The 15438-nt window shown below is 29.7% G+C and overlaps 7 protein-coding genes across 7 annotated transcripts; 4 read left to right on the top strand and 3 right to left on the bottom strand.

Annotated features, from left to right (window-relative positions):
- Positions 1 to 78: 78 nt before the first annotated feature.
- Positions 79 to 1192, top strand: BX663DRAFT_443461 (chorismate mutase; the record flags this gene model as incomplete). The annotated part of the gene is made up of 5 exons (XM_051523567.1): positions 79 to 151; positions 246 to 359; positions 418 to 439; positions 517 to 746; positions 873 to 1192. The coding sequence occupies 5 exons, from the start codon at positions 79 to 81 to the stop codon at positions 1190 to 1192; spliced, it is 759 nt and encodes a 252-aa protein (XP_051378242.1).
- A 1035-nt stretch (positions 1193 to 2227) lies between these two features.
- BX663DRAFT_525718 (uncharacterized protein) lies at positions 2228 to 3366 on the bottom strand. The gene is made up of 5 exons (XM_051529813.1): positions 3225 to 3366; positions 3047 to 3142; positions 2914 to 2984; positions 2489 to 2827; positions 2228 to 2431 (listed from the first exon to the last, which is right to left on the bottom strand). Exons 1-5 carry the CDS (start codon positions 3279 to 3281, stop codon positions 2284 to 2286), a joined length of 711 nt encoding a protein of 236 aa, XP_051378243.1. The 5' UTR covers positions 3282 to 3366; the 3' UTR covers positions 2228 to 2283.
- Positions 3367 to 6778: 3412 nt separating this feature from the next.
- BX663DRAFT_525723 (uncharacterized protein) lies at positions 6779 to 8923 on the top strand. The gene is made up of 6 exons (XM_051529814.1): positions 6779 to 7504; positions 7597 to 7695; positions 7760 to 8301; positions 8367 to 8394; positions 8460 to 8772; positions 8842 to 8923. Exons 1-5 carry the CDS (start codon positions 6799 to 6801, stop codon positions 8636 to 8638), a joined length of 1554 nt encoding a protein of 517 aa, XP_051378244.1. The 5' UTR covers positions 6779 to 6798; the 3' UTR covers positions 8639 to 8772; positions 8842 to 8923.
- Positions 8924 to 9043: 120 nt separating this feature from the next.
- On the bottom strand, positions 9044 to 9740 carry BX663DRAFT_443538 (uncharacterized protein; the record flags this gene model as incomplete). The annotated part of the gene is made up of 3 exons (XM_051523574.1): positions 9044 to 9174; positions 9240 to 9362; positions 9605 to 9740. The coding sequence occupies 3 exons, from the start codon at positions 9738 to 9740 to the stop codon at positions 9044 to 9046; spliced, it is 390 nt and encodes a 129-aa protein (XP_051378245.1).
- Positions 9741 to 10892: 1152 nt separating this feature from the next.
- BX663DRAFT_538620 (uncharacterized protein) lies at positions 10893 to 12138 on the top strand. Its single transcript, XM_051530691.1, has 6 exons — positions 10893 to 11018; positions 11076 to 11194; positions 11251 to 11321; positions 11387 to 11488; positions 11660 to 11757; positions 11858 to 12138. Exons 1-6 carry the CDS (start codon positions 10936 to 10938, stop codon positions 12042 to 12044), a joined length of 660 nt encoding a protein of 219 aa, XP_051378246.1. The 5' UTR covers positions 10893 to 10935; the 3' UTR covers positions 12045 to 12138.
- A 93-nt stretch (positions 12139 to 12231) lies between these two features.
- On the top strand, positions 12232 to 13570 carry BX663DRAFT_462268 (uncharacterized protein). Its single transcript, XM_051523969.1, has 4 exons — positions 12232 to 12386; positions 12450 to 12739; positions 12935 to 13066; positions 13133 to 13570. The coding sequence occupies exons 1-4, from the start codon at positions 12250 to 12252 to the stop codon at positions 13558 to 13560; spliced, it is 987 nt and encodes a 328-aa protein (XP_051378247.1). The 5' UTR covers positions 12232 to 12249; the 3' UTR covers positions 13561 to 13570.
- A 411-nt stretch (positions 13571 to 13981) lies between these two features.
- BX663DRAFT_564919 (uncharacterized protein) lies at positions 13982 to 15427 on the bottom strand. The gene is made up of 4 exons (XM_051532061.1): positions 15148 to 15427; positions 14801 to 15044; positions 14526 to 14735; positions 13982 to 14428 (listed from the first exon to the last, which is right to left on the bottom strand). The coding sequence occupies exons 1-4, from the start codon at positions 15330 to 15332 to the stop codon at positions 14162 to 14164; spliced, it is 906 nt and encodes a 301-aa protein (XP_051378248.1). The 5' UTR covers positions 15333 to 15427; the 3' UTR covers positions 13982 to 14161.
- Between the last annotated feature and the right edge of the window lie 11 nt (positions 15428 to 15438).

The raw sequence follows: 15438 nt of genomic DNA on the forward strand, positions 1-15438 counted from the left end.
ATTAAAACAGACACATTAATAAATTATTTTCGATTTATTACTCGTCTTCTTTTTCACTTTTTTTTTCCCTTGAATAAAATGTCAATTGATTCTTATAGTTTAGATAAACTTCGCAGTACATTAATTCGTTTAGAAGACACGATTATCTTTGGTGATTCTACAAATTTGATTTATTACAAACAAGCAAAAATAAAATGAAATAAAATAGGCTCATAATTATTATTACTTAGCACTTATTGAAAGAGCTCAATTTGCTTTAAATCCTTGTGTTTATGTTAACGGTGCTTTGGAGTTTAAAGGTGCAACTGGAGATAAAAACTTTTTGGAGTATTTTCTCTGGGAAACAGAAAAAGTTCATGGTTTGTTCAAATAGTCAAGTTTATATATCATTTCTTATTGATTTTTTTTTTCTTGTAGCAAAAGTTCGTAGATATACAAGGTGAAAAAAAAAATAGAATAAAGATCCTTTACACACACATGTTTGTAAGTATACTGAGTGAATATTTTAATCTTTAGTCCAGATGAATATGCATTTACATCACCGTTACCTGAACCTATTCTTCCTCCTTTGGAATATACAAAATTTCTTGAACCTAACACTATTAATGTAAACGACAAAATTATGTCCATGTACGTAAACTGTATTACTCCTGCAATTTGTGAAAACTCTGATGATAAGAACTATGGAAGCGCAGTTACAAAAGATATTGAAGCACTTCAAGCATTAAGTAAACGTATTCACTTTGGTAAAATAATCTCTCCTATTGTATGATCTGTTCACAATATCACTTACACAACATACACATACATACATACATACATACATACACATATACACATATACACATATACATACACACATATACAATTAGGTAAATTTATTGCAGAATCAAAATTTAGATCTAATCCTGATGAATATATTCAACTGGCTTTGATTGAAGATCGAGTAAAGATTAATGAATTATTAACAAATAAGACAGTGGAAAAACAAGTGCTACAGAGATTGCGTCGAAAAGCGTTAGTCTATGGTCAAACACTAGATGAGGCACAAGAGGGTACAAGTAAACATTTACGCATTCCTGTTGATGTAGTTGTTGATCTATATGAACAATGGGTAATCCCTTTAACAAAAGAAGTTGAAGTAGATTACTTGATAACTAGAGGAAAGAATGCAGCCACTAAAACGAATTAGACTTGAATAAATAGAGGAATATACGCTCAATTATTGCAAAATAAATAAAATTATAGCAAGCCTGTATACATGGATGTTATATAAAAAAGAAGAATTGTAATCCTTTTTAGTCCTAAGAAACAAATTAGTTTGTAGTAAAGATAACTATCTATTTCTTATGAACAGATAAATTAACATTTTGTTATTTGTAAATATAAGCTTCAAATTCGATGTGCTTATGTCTTTGATATTCATTTGCTCTAAAATAGCCTTGTAATATTTAACAAGTCAGTCAAACATATCCCATAAAAAAAAAAAAAATTGGCACTATACATCTATGACTATGTAAAATGAATAACTTACTTATATATATCTATATTCGTTTTTTTTTTCTTTTTCTTTTTTCAGATCTCTTATCTTCTGTTATGCCTTCTTTAAGCCCGGAACGAATTCGTGAAATGATGCTGAATGAGAGTCAAGCTCATATTGAAGATAGAGCTGAATCAAATCCTCAGCTACAACAACAACAACAACAGCAACAGCATGCCATTTATTACCACTATTCACCACATCTAAGATATTATCGTTTCCCGTCTAGAATACCTCGATACGTTCCATTACAAAATAATCAAAGTCAACACGGATCAACTATGATCTCTGTTGGTGATGTAGTGTTAGTTACCGAAGAAATGTATCTGAATTCTGATTAGCACAACAGCCCTTGATATGTTTATAACAATGCATATTGACATATATATTTGTATATATTAAAGTACCAAAAGAAAGTATCTCTTAATCCTATTATAGTGTTATTCTCATATGTAGCTATATATGTTATAAAGAAATAAATATGTATAATAATTAATTTTAACATGGAAGCTTCATTATATTAACTTATAAAGAGCTTCATATATACGTATTGAAGAGCTATATCATCTCGAAAAAAAAAAAGCTCTTTGCTAGTATGTTCAGTTTTCTTTATTTCCGAGATAAAGAGAAATTAAACTTCCAAGACGTATATCATAGTTGATGTTTGAAATGTATATCTTTTATGACTTGATAGAATAACGAACCAAACTTTTTTATTATGTAATTAAATTGAAATATGTACATTATTTTCCACCTTTCTTTTTTTGGTATAATGATTTTCGTTGTTTACTTTGTCTTTTTAACTTCCTGAGGAACTCTTTTCCTTTTTTTATTTGAAACTCGTCCCCACTATTAATAAGTGCATTCACTAATCCTTTAGCAATATTGTCACTACAAAGAAATAGAACGATTAAATGGATTGGATAATAATAATAATAATAAGCTTACTGTAAAAGAGTATCTTCGACTGACTCTTCTTGTTCTCTCAAATTAACCCGTTCAAATCCAGGTACTTGAGGTGCAAGATTGAAATGGCGTAATTCAAAACCGCCCAAAAATGAATTATCAGTAGGATCTCTAAAGGCTAACGTTCCAAATTCATCCATTTCCTCCATCTCATCTTCATATTCATCCTCATCTTCATCAGGTAAATCAGGACCTAATAAATCACTAAGATAATTGGCATAACGTGGTGCGCCTGTCAAAGTTTCCAACTCGTTTTCTTCATCACCTTCTGAAGAATCTTCCATTTCATATTTTTCTATTGTTCCAATCAAGTTAACAGAACTTAAAAAAGAGAGTGAGATTAGATTAAATGAATGAAAGCTAAACACAAAATTCCTTATATCAAGATTAAAATGATTATTGCTTACTTTGCACCAGTAACTATCAAAGTGGCCTCATCTTCTGTAATAAAGCATTGTGATAACATTTGATGTTCAACCTAAAAAGATCATATTAAAGCCTTTTCTTTTCTTTTCTTTTTTTTTTTTTTTTTTTGCATACCTCATCTTTAATCAGTGTACATAATACAAAAGTATGTCCTTTAGCTTTTACCTTGAGTACTGTTTTACCTTCCTTTGGGTTTTCACCTAAGGATACCTATTTAATCTTTGAATACCAACATGAAGATGCATATAGAAAAAAAAAAAAAAAAAAAAAAAAAGCAAATTATTCAATTTACCTGGCTTAATCGATGAATACCTGAATGTGTGATTGGAAAGGTATCACCAGGATTCATACGATGACCTTTGTATTATGATAAAAAAAATAAAAAAACAAAATTAACACAAAGATTAACTTTTGAATTGGAGATCTTTTTTTTTTTTTTCTATAATATTTATTTACCCCAGAAACTATTGGACATGATAGATAATTAAAATAAAGAGGATAGTAAAAATTTTGTATGTGAAATGACTTCAAATTTTAGCTTTTTTTTTTTTTTATTGTGCAAACTGCTGCCTTTGAAACTAATAATTTTAAAATTCCGTACTGTCTTCTTCTACCAATGACCAATTTTTGTTTTAGTTTGTAGAAGTACTACTATTTTATTAACTTGGCTGATATATTTATCAATAGTAGCAAACCACCAAAAAAAAAAATACTAATATTGAATAAGACAAAAACCGAAAATATGTTATATTCTCTCTGAACTACGCTTGTATTTTCTATAAAATAATAATAACAATAAAACTCTTCCTTTTTTTCTTGACATCTTTCTAAAGGGAGAGAGTCTTTTTTTTTTTTTGAAACTGTATCATATAAAGAAGATAAAGGGGGAAAAAAAGAATTACAACTCCATTGTATCTGTGTATTTTAAAGGAAAACAATTATTTCCTTCTTTAAATTGTGCTTGAGTTTCCGTAATACATTCTTGAAAAGTAAAAAAGAAAAAAAAACGTTTTTGTAAATATGCTTCAATTTTCATACTAGAAAGCAATAATCAATGATTGTCAATAGCAGGATATTTGAAAGAAGTATTGGCTCTGTTGCGTAAGTTGACTATCTCAAGAAACTGTTTTAATTTTGGGTGATATATATATTTATATGTATGTACAAAGGAATTGATTCCTCCTTCATGAGCAAACACAGATTAAACTTGAATATGTATAAAGGCCTTTAGGCGTTGATATTGAAGAATATTCTAGTGATATCTTTGTTTCTAGCCGTTTTTACACAATTGGCTGATATCAAATTATTTACGTCAATAGTCAATACACATTTAGTAATTGAGGAGTCCATTTTATTTGGAATGTATACGAAACATATCAAGACATGGAGTTGATGAAATAAAAGAAGAAGAAGAAGAGGAAAAAGAGTAGAGCTTGCTTTTGTTAGTCAGAGTTACAGCTGCTATTATTATCCACATTATCCTACCAAGTTTAACTAGGTTAAGCAATTTGGATCTGATATCAAGTACAGACTTCAAAAAAAAAAAAAAGAAAGAGAATGGTACAATGTGTGCTAATTAATTTAAAATAAAATTTTGTACTAAATATAATAATTTGAAATAGAAACAAATGCCTTTGGGCGGAGAGGATTCTGGAAAACAAAAAGGTGTACGTCGCATCTATTGATCTCCGGTAATTTTGGAGAACCTAAAAATAAAAGTGATAAAAGAAGACACGTACTACATCAACGAAGATTGCAATCCAGTTTCAGCTTTATAAGCCATTCGATCGTCAGAAGCTCGATTTATAATTCTTTATCTAAAGATTCTTTTCTGCCATAGTAAAATAAAGTATCTCTTTACCAGTCCTAAATATTTGACTGCAATAGCTCTAATAATCATATCAAGAAAATAAAGTTTATATAAAGACAGGAAAACAACTGCAATACTATTATTGCGTTACTGTAAATGATTGCAAAATATATTTCTTTGATATTGCATCTATTTAAAATATTCCATAGCATGAATTTCAAGTCAAAGGTGTCAATCTTTTCTTTTATAAAAAGATACTTAACAGATTTGCTATGTAAATCTTTTATATATAAACATATATATAAAGTACTAAGTTATTCCTATGATGGTATTGCATAAGTACCTATCTTAGTTTATAACAAAGTTCTTGTATTCATGCACAAAGTAAATGGTCAGTGACTAATAATGGATTTGAGTTATATGAACTTCCTTATTTTATTTATACTATTTAAAGGCTCAAAAGTTTTCTTAAATCAGGCTTTCTTCTACTAAAGGTTAATTAGTATAAAGTTGCCAACGGTGTTACTCTGACTCAACTATGCTACACGAGGTTAGCTGTGATCCCACAATTTTTATCCATAAAAAAAAAAAAGAACATACATTTAAAAAGCAGAGCAGTACAAGACAAAGATATATTCATATATATATATATCCTTGAAAGTATTAAAGAAATGTGCAGACAAGGATAAGCTAATACGGAGATAGAGAGGGAATAAGAAGCTAAAAATAAAAAAAAAATAAAAAAAGTAGATTGCACACACATTCATCATATTCGTCACACAAGAAATGGATTGTTAAAAGAAGATTATTTTTTAATTCATAGAACAAAATAAAAAGACTATTTGAAATGAGAATGACAGGTATGTTTATTTATTAACTTACTGTCTTCTTCATATTAGAATCGTAAAATCTATTCTAACAAAGTGAAAAGTATATTTGCATGACATCATAGCTAAAAGCGGGGTCATCATCATAATTATTCATTACTCGTTAGTTTTAAATTTATTGTTACCCTCCTAATGGACTACACCTATTTATTTATTTTTTTTTCTTTCCCGCCTTTTTCTTATTTGATGATTTTTCTATTTTAGACATCATCTCTCTTTTTATTTCCGATCAATCTTTAATAAATGACATTCCAGTACAATGCGACGCAGGGTCTATTTCTTTCCCATTTTTTCATTTCTCATCTCTTTTCTTTTTCTTCTTTTTTTAATTTACCTCCTTAGACTTTCAATTTTTTGGTGAGCTATCCAAATTTTTTTTTGTTTCTTCTTCTCAAATTAGAATTATGGGGGATTCAAATAATCGTCCTTCTTTAACAGTCTCAACTACTACTACTACTACTACTAGTAATAATAATAACAATGAACCTGAATTACTTATCTCAAGTCCTCGATCTGCTTCACAACAATTAAGAAACTCATGGCCATTATTACCGAAAATTCAACTTGTCACTTCAAATGGAAGTCAAGAGATCAAAAGCCCGACTATAGATCAAATCGAAACGAAAATCAGTATACCCAATAGTCAACCTTCTAGTATGATTAGTGTTATTTCTGAAAATGATGTAGAGGAAGAAGAAGAAGTATCAGATGCTTCTTCTGCCAACATTGGACCAAAGTTAGATCATCAACAACATAACACGAAACGATCCGATTCAGCTGGTACCCTTGTCGAGGCTGCACTAGATCAAGCTGAAGCTCAAGATCGTCATTGTCAATTTCCCAAACATATTCAAGAGGCAGGATACCTTGTTGAAAACTTACTTAATGCAGCATCGCCTACTACAAGGGACTATCAACGACATCCCTCACTACCAGAGAATAATAACACGGATATTGAACTGCAAGATACCACCACACACCATTATCCTATTGGAGGAGGAGTAGGAGTAGGAGTTGGTGGTGGTAGTGTTCTATCTAGTCTCATGAAATTAGACGCACAACAACGTCGTCAGTCGATGAAACGAAAACAAAAACCGGTTAAACCGAAAGGAAAGAAAACCAAGAACAAAGAAAAGAAGAAGAAGAATGTACACAAAAAGCCGGCATCAATGTACAATTTCAAAGTACAATCAATGAGCACAGAGAGTTTAATCGTACCACACATGCGACCCAAGTTACAACATCGTCCCTCCAGTTGGCTTAGTGCCATCACGACCGCGAATCATCTTGTTCCTGATTTACCTCAACAACGCCAAGTGAATTCTGTTAAAAACCTTTCTCGTCGCTCTTCATTCGATAGTCTGGCTACAAATGCTTCTCAATTTGAGCCCATCACGCTTCAGGACCGTATCAAGATCACTTTTGAAATTGCCAATATCCTTCAGAGACATGAGTTCCTCTTGAAACTTGTCAAGTGCTTGATGCTCTATGGTGCACCCGCACATCGTCTTGAGTATATCTTGAGAGAGGTCTCAAAGACGTTAGGCGTTCAAGCCGAATATGTTTATATACCCAATGTCATGTTCTTGACCTTCTTTGATCCCGCTACACATACGACAGAGACGCATTTCGTGAGGAGCTCGCAATCATTTGATATGCATAAATTAGGAGAGATTTTTAGATTAGAAAGATTAGTGTCGCATGGTGAAGTGACGGTGGATGAAGCATTAGAATTTATTGATAAGGTAACAAATGAACCTCCATTTTTTCCAATCTGGTTAAATCCTTTCATTTACGCCTTGGCAAGCTTTTGTGCATGTGTGATGTTTTATGGAGGACAATTCAAAGAAGGTGGTTTATCAGCAGCTCTAGCAAGTAAAGTATTTTTTTAAAAAAAAAAAAAGTGTATAATATCGTTTGATTATTATTATTTTAACCTCTTTTATGTATTTTTAATCATATATTAGTTATCTTTGCCACTTATGAATTGTTTACTGGACGCTATATTAGTTTTCAACCTATTTGGGAAATTACTGTATGTGTATTTGTTGGATTTGTTTCAAGAGGTAAAAAAAAAAGGGGATCAAATTTATTTTGCATGACTGATTTTTTTTTTTAAAAAAAAAATAGCTGTGTGGAGATATGGATTTTGTTTTACACCAGTTGCGTTTGCATCATTTGTTATTATCTTACCTGGTTATTCTATGGCGGTTGCACTAGTTGAGCTTGTCTCCCGTCAGCTTGTTTGCGGAGCAGTTCGTATTGTCTATACCATTATATATTCCTTCTTATTAGGTTATGGGATTGAAATGGGCTCAGAGATATTTGCGACTATTAATCCCGAATCGATTTCAGCACAGGGGGAGGCACAGGCTTGTGTAGATGCAATTAAGGCAACAACGTGTGTTACAATTATACCACAGGCCTATTATTTCCTGACTGTCCCACTATTTGCTGTTGCCTATTGTATCTATTTAAGAGCAAGATTGCCGAGATGGCCAATCATGATCATTGTAGCTTCAAGCGGATTTGTGGCGAATTGGGCTTTAGCATGTCATGCTAATGCTCCAAGTCAAGTCTTACAGGTTGTGCCAGCATTTGTGGTAGGACTATTAGGAAATTTGTTGACCAAGATTACGGGCAAGATGTCTTTAGATGCTGTTATTGTTGGTGTAAGTAGAATTCAATATATAAAAGTATAATTTCTTACAAAGTATATATTTATATATACATGTAGGTCTTTTATTTAGTTCCTGGTAGCTTAGGTAAAGTATTTTTATAAATAAATATTTCAAATAGAACATAGATTATATTCATATGTTTTCTTTAGGCTTGAAAGCAGCATTAGGTTTTTTTGATAATTCTGGAGCAAGTGAATATGCAAATCAAGGTGCAGGTTTCGCTTTGAGTATGATTGAAACTTCTATTGGTATATCAGTTGGCTTATTTATATCTACATTGATTGTATATCCTAAGGGTACTCAACATACACCATTAATGAGTTTCTAGATTATAATAATTTTACCCTATAAATATATGATTCCCCCCCCCTTTTAATATATTAATTTGATAATTTATTTCTGTATACACTGTTTTGTTTTGTTTTTCTCTTTATTGACCATAACTGGTTTTATGGGCTCCTTCTTTTAAAATATAATTATCATTAATAACTGGTGAAAAAGCATAAAATCAAAATATGAATATTACTGTACCTTTTTATTATGCATTAGGATATAAGAAAGCTTATATACTGTGGTAATTCTTCAGTAAACGTAGTAAATTAAAAAAAAAAAAGGGGGTGGGGGCGGTACTAAATCGATCAATCTAATGACTCAAACATACTTTAGAAGTTTATATATTTAAAAAAAATAGAGTAGAATAGAATAGAACAGAATAGAAAAGAAGAGGGTATATTTAAAGAATAGCAGTAATAGTTGAATAGGATCCTACAACTACAACCAAAACATGAATTAAAGACCATAAAAATGGAATCCAAGTAGACATAACAAAGAATCCAGCATTATAGACAAAGGCCAATGCAACGCCTAAACGTATCGAATTACAGAATAAATAAACTATAGTCAATACAGTTGGCTTATCATTGACTTACCCATAACACTACCAATAGCAAATGATGCTATAGATCCACCCAATACAAATACAAAAGGTATTATAATCGATACATACCATTTTAGCGTGTGAGATTTTGTTAGCATAATAAAAGCCCAAATTCCTAAAAAAAAAAAAAAAAAAAAAAAAAAAAAAAAAAGAAAAAAATAAATAAAACTTATTAGTTGTCTCCTATACATAGGATAACTTGTGGAGGAGTTTATTACTATTATTTGTTACCTGCTGGTAGATAGACTCCCAAAGATAATATTAATGACCAAATCATAGTAAATCGCCAAATATCTACAGTTTTTTTATTCTTTTTGTTAGATGCATTTTCATAATTGTTAATCATTAGATTCTAACCTTGTAGATAATAAAGTGAATGTGGAATGTCAGCAACTAGAGCAAATGGATCAAATGCTCCATTAAATGGCCAATAAAGAGCTGGCCATGAAGGAGCATTCATATAACCATAAGGTAATTTAAAAGACGTAGACATTACAATAAAAGAAGAAGAAAAAACAAGTAGCAAAAATGATTCCGGTACCGAAGTTTTATGATTTTCCTTATTTGTCGATTTTATCAGCATGATCAATCTTTTTTTTTTTTTTTTTATGATAGTCAGAACAACATGATACCACATGGTGGTAGCAAAAAAAAAAAAAAAAAAAAAAAAAAAAGGTCATTGCCAATAGTCGGGATTGTCATCATTAACTTCAAGTCAATGTTTATCAGTATTAAGATGTGCAAATTATTTGAGTAAACATGACAGTCATCTAGATCAGCAAAAAGCGAATTTAAAAGTCATAAAATTTGTATTCAAAGATTACAAACACTAATTCAAAAGGCACGAAGCACCTACAAACTCAAGCAAAGGTTATTCCATAATAGCTAACAACTGTCTATTAATTAATATCGTCACTTAACACCATTAAGGTAGTAAAGTATATACGCTAATCATTTTTATTTTATTTTATTTTTTTTCTATGTTAATAACAGCAATATGATTTAAATAGGTAATGGAGGAATAATTCAAGAAGATTCTTTGTTACCTAATAGTTAAAAATGACAAATAGATAAAGTTGTAAAAAAGTATGATGCAAAATCTGAATACAGCATAGATTTGATGTATCTTTAGCAATAAAGACTACAAACGATCAATCAGATAGTGAGTAAAGATCTCTATACTTTATTATTTGAAGCCTGCTTTTCCATGTTGCACTATAGAGGTCATGTAACTAATGAGTACGAATCAAAGCTTAGTTCCTTATATGAAACAATGTCTATCTTAATAGGGCGATAGATGCTTGTATAAGTTACTTTTTTCACCCTTGTTAATTAAAGATGTTCAAAAAAAAATAGCTTGATTTAATCAAATGTACTGTTCTAACAGTTATTGTTCTTATCTATTTTGTACCTCGAGTATACTTGTATACACAACTACTAGCGATGATATCTTTTTTAACTAAAGCTGTATATACTGATTAACACTTATTATCTGGTAACATATAGGTATGACTTTACTCTGTTTATACTCATCTTCTTCTCCTCAGAGAGGTTCCCTTCCGCTCATTGTTACAAAAAAGGAGATATACTGTAACAAAAGTCTTTGTTGTACAATAGAAAAGTTTTTTATTATTATTCTTTACGCAGAAAAATATTTTGGTTCTTCTTCTTCTTGTATAATTAAAACAATGACTAGCATAAAGCTTAAACTTGCAAATACTTTTGCTACTTTATTATTGATTACCACTCAGGGATTTGTATGTTTTAACTGGTAATATAATAGTAAATACACATCTATTATTTTACGTTTAATTTGATTGAAAAAAAGGTTCCTGAAACATTCTTATGAAATTGGTCCTAAAGACTTTAATATTGTCTTGATAAGCATTTTGCAATTATTATTAATTGGATTTACGATTTATCAATATTTACCAAGCTCACCTAAGGGTAGTTTTATACATATATAAATTTATATGATTAAAATAGCTAATATTTGAATATAGATGTATATGAGGCTATTGGATATTGGTATCTTTTAGTTGCTATCATGAATAGCTCTATTGCATATTTATGGGTTTGTATATACAACTAACATGCATCTCTATAGCTCTACTTACACTCTATATAATGTATACCTAGTTTTTTAATATGAATCTATTCGCCTTTATTGGGCTACTTTGGCAATTAGCTGCACTCTTGGTTATATACCATCGACTTGATAAATATCCCCTAGAAATAATAGTGTAGACCATGCTTTTATCAATGCACCTTTCTCAATTTTTACTTCTTATTCAACATTTATTACGCTTTGGCAAATAATTCAGTTATTCAAAAGTTATTTTAATATTCTAGTATGTACCATCTTTTTTTTTCCTTTAAAAAAAAGTAGTATATCAACTCTTTATATAATAGATTCATATTCTTATAATTGTTATTATTGGCTTTATCTCTCTTCATTTGATCGATTACTCGCATAGAAAAGATTGGATACACGCTTTAGCAACTGCATGGTAAAACTAACAAGACCAAAAAAAAAAAAAAAATTCAAATTTTGTTTCAGTTTCGTCATTCTTAACTTTTTTTTTTTTTTTTTTTTTTTTTAAAAAAAAGGCTTCTTCTAGGTGCATCTATTTTTTCGACAGATAATGATACTATACATACTATTTTGTTAATTACTGTTGGTATTCTTTCAAGTTCAGTAGCTCGTACCTTGATTCCAAATTGGTTAGAAAAACTAAATAGACGATTTAGTTCTTGGACACGTCGCTTGAGTGAAAGAACACCCTTATTAGGATAGTTTTTTTTTTTTTGAAACTCCTATTAAGAGAAATTCCTAGACTGCTGCTGAAATAATTATACTACATCATGACCTTTTTTTTGTTATTATTTATTTTTCTTTTCTGTTTTTTATTTTTATTTTTTATTTTTTATTTTTATTTTTATTTTTATTTTTTTTTCTTTTTTATTTTATTTATTTATTTTATTTTTTTATTTTTTAAAAAATGTCAATAAACAAACTTTCACAAAATATCATAGAATGCATTGCACTTTATTTAAATCCAAGGGATATAATTGAATTAAGTTCAAGTTCAAGAAGATACTATAAACTACTATTAGATAATGAAAGCTTTTGGGAAAGGTAAATGGTTCAATATCATCCACAAGTATATAACAAGTTCATTTTATAAATAATTTTATATAGGAAGACTGTACATGATTTTGGTGATATTTTTAAACTATATCAACTGTTTACAAATTCGACAGGCTTAGATCTGGCAGGGGATTTAACAAAGAGATTCAAACAAAGACCAGAGAATTGGCTGTCATATTATATAACAAAGCATAGCTCTATTCATGAAGCCGATGATGAAGTCCTACTGGATCAAGCAAATAAAGAATATGAGGATTCTCGGAAATATTTAACTACAATTCAAGATGATATGAATTATTCGATATTATCACAAGTTGCATCTAAAATGTTTTGGATATTAGGTAGAGTATAAAAAAGAGCCTTCTTATCACGCATAGTAATTGATAATAGCCCAAAAAGAAGGAAGGAAAGAGAGAGAGAGAGAGTGACAATGAGAGTGATAATGAGAGTGACAATGAGAGTGACAATGAGAGTGACAGTGAGAGTGAGAGTGACAGTGAGTGAGTGAATTGTTTATTTATGAGATGGTTTGATAGATATGTTTCCAAGTCATGCAGGCTGTTACTATATTCTAGGTTTTATTTTATTTATTATGAATCAATTAGAGGATGCATTGGATATATTAGATATTGGCAGAATGGTAGATTCAGAATTCGAGCCTTTTGATGGTAAATAAATAAATAAATAAATAAATAAATATATAACAGATGTTTTAATATGACTTTATGTATTAGAATTGGAAACAGAAATATTATCTATCATGCAAGGATATAACGGAGATCATAAAGCTTTACCTTTATTAGTGAACGATAACCTTTCACCAGAATTATTAAATGTTTTATTCGAAATATTTACTAAATTTGATAAAGACGGTGATGATTGTTTAAGTCCTGAAGAACTTGATTTCTTTGTATTTTCAACAAATGGACAGCATCCACCTTCTTCGTTTATAGAACAAATGGGGAAACGATTTGGTGCTAACGAGAAAGGATGGTTAACAAAGAAGGGCTTTTTAGCCTTCTATTTAGAGCAAACATTGGGCGATCCATCAGAGACAAAAAAAGACATTCGTGCACATGGATATGATTGCAATCTATTAAAAAGAAGGCTTTCATACAACAGTAAATTACGATTCATTATTTATATTCATATAGATAGATAGATAGATAGATAGATAGATGTATACTACTTATATCGTATATTATGTAATATATTACTTTTTTTTCTTTTTTTGTATTTCTATAATACTCTTGTTTCTTTCCCTTTAATATGTGTTCTTTGAAATTAAGTTACTTGTATCTTTAAACATTAGAATCTGCTGTCATTATTGATGAATATTTATTCATAAAGTTGGAAATTTTTCCAAGTTCAGAAACAGGAAAAAAAAAAAAAAAACTCCCTCAACTATAACAATCTATATAAAGGTTGGATATATATTTTATGGCCTTTAATTCGAGCTTTTATTACAAGGCGATTTTTTTTTCAATTGAATTGTTGAATTTTAGTATAATAAAGTTAAATAGCTATGATTCTAAATAATATAAATGACTATGAATCTAATGACAGTAAATTCATTAGAGTACCTTAAATCAATAGTAGTATTACATATTTATTTTTAAAAGGAGAAATAAACTATATATGGTAAAAGGAGAAGGGTATATTACATAATTTAAATTGACTCCTTTAAAAAAGGGGGGTATGAAAGGGCATTCTTCCTATTGACCTGAATAGGGTAGATGCAGCAATAATTCTTATCTAATGACTTACGTTACAGGTAAACCGTCTATTATTGAAGAAGACATATTGGCTGATAACCTCCGAAAGACTGGATTATTTTTATTTTTCATCATATTCGACTGTTGTTGAGAAATAACATTGCTTAAACTTGAATTAGTTTGTGGTAAGCCAAGAAATTGTGATCTCACACTTTTGAGTGCGTTAGTTATATTCGTATCATATCCTATCAAAAGTATAAAAAATACATTTGTAACTGGCCAAATAATCAATGGCAATATCGGATCCCTATAGGTCTAGAACACCGAATACACATATATAGAAATATTTGTATATGTTAAAGTTTGCTTTTTTTTTTTTTTCTTTAAAAAAATAATAATAAAATAAACTTACCGAAAGATAGTATACAGCACAAGCAATACTAACTATTGTTAAAACGACTGTACGTATAACGTTTGATAGAACTACTGAAATATAAAGATTCACATTGCCTTGTACTCTTTCTACATTTAGTTCTCGAATATGACGGCAAAGTATAAATGTAATCATAAAACTGACATAACCGTCTAATAAGGCATCGAATAAAGCATAAAAGACGCCCAACTAATATATACAAAAAAAAAAAAAGTTAAACAGAATAATAGAAATAGTTAAACTATATAACATACTTCACGTGCAACTGATAACTCACAGCAATCACAGGTCTTCCCTACCCAAACTCTCAAATAAATAAGATCCAAGATACTTGCAATAATTCGAATTAGAATCAAAATTACATGAAATATCCGAAACATGGATCGGTGCTGAATTGATATAATTGCTTCTAGTCGTAATAATAAAATAATGAAGCCAGCTATGCAGCCTACGTGATAAAATGCTTCTCCTACTCTTTCAACTATTCCACAGTATTTTCTATTGATTGAATCATATTAATCTCTATTTGTACATGTATGTATGTGTGTATGTGTATGTGTATGTGTATGCATATATATTTATGAATGATATTTTATTTTACATGTTTATATTTGATGAAAATATTGTACTTTTGATCGCCATAAAGGCTGACATGATCATCTTTAAACAACGTACAAGACACCGTTGTTTGTTTGAAAATAAAGCACGAAAGAAGAGTTCAACTGATAGACCAATAACAGCACCTTCTAAAAGAAGATGCGCTGTTAAGATTGGGTGACTTTCCATAAAAATAAAAAGATATAGATATATAATAGTAATAATAATAAAAAGAAGAAGAAGAAGAATAATGATTTTTAATATTAATTTTTTTTTAGCTTATCAAAAAAAAAAA

The sequence above is a fragment of the Cokeromyces recurvatus genome (assembly GCF_025118155.1).
Source record: "Cokeromyces recurvatus strain NRRL 2243 chromosome Unknown BX663scaffold_43, whole genome shotgun sequence".
NCBI classification, from domain to species: domain Eukaryota; kingdom Fungi; phylum Mucoromycota; class Mucoromycetes; order Mucorales; family Mucoraceae; genus Cokeromyces; species Cokeromyces recurvatus.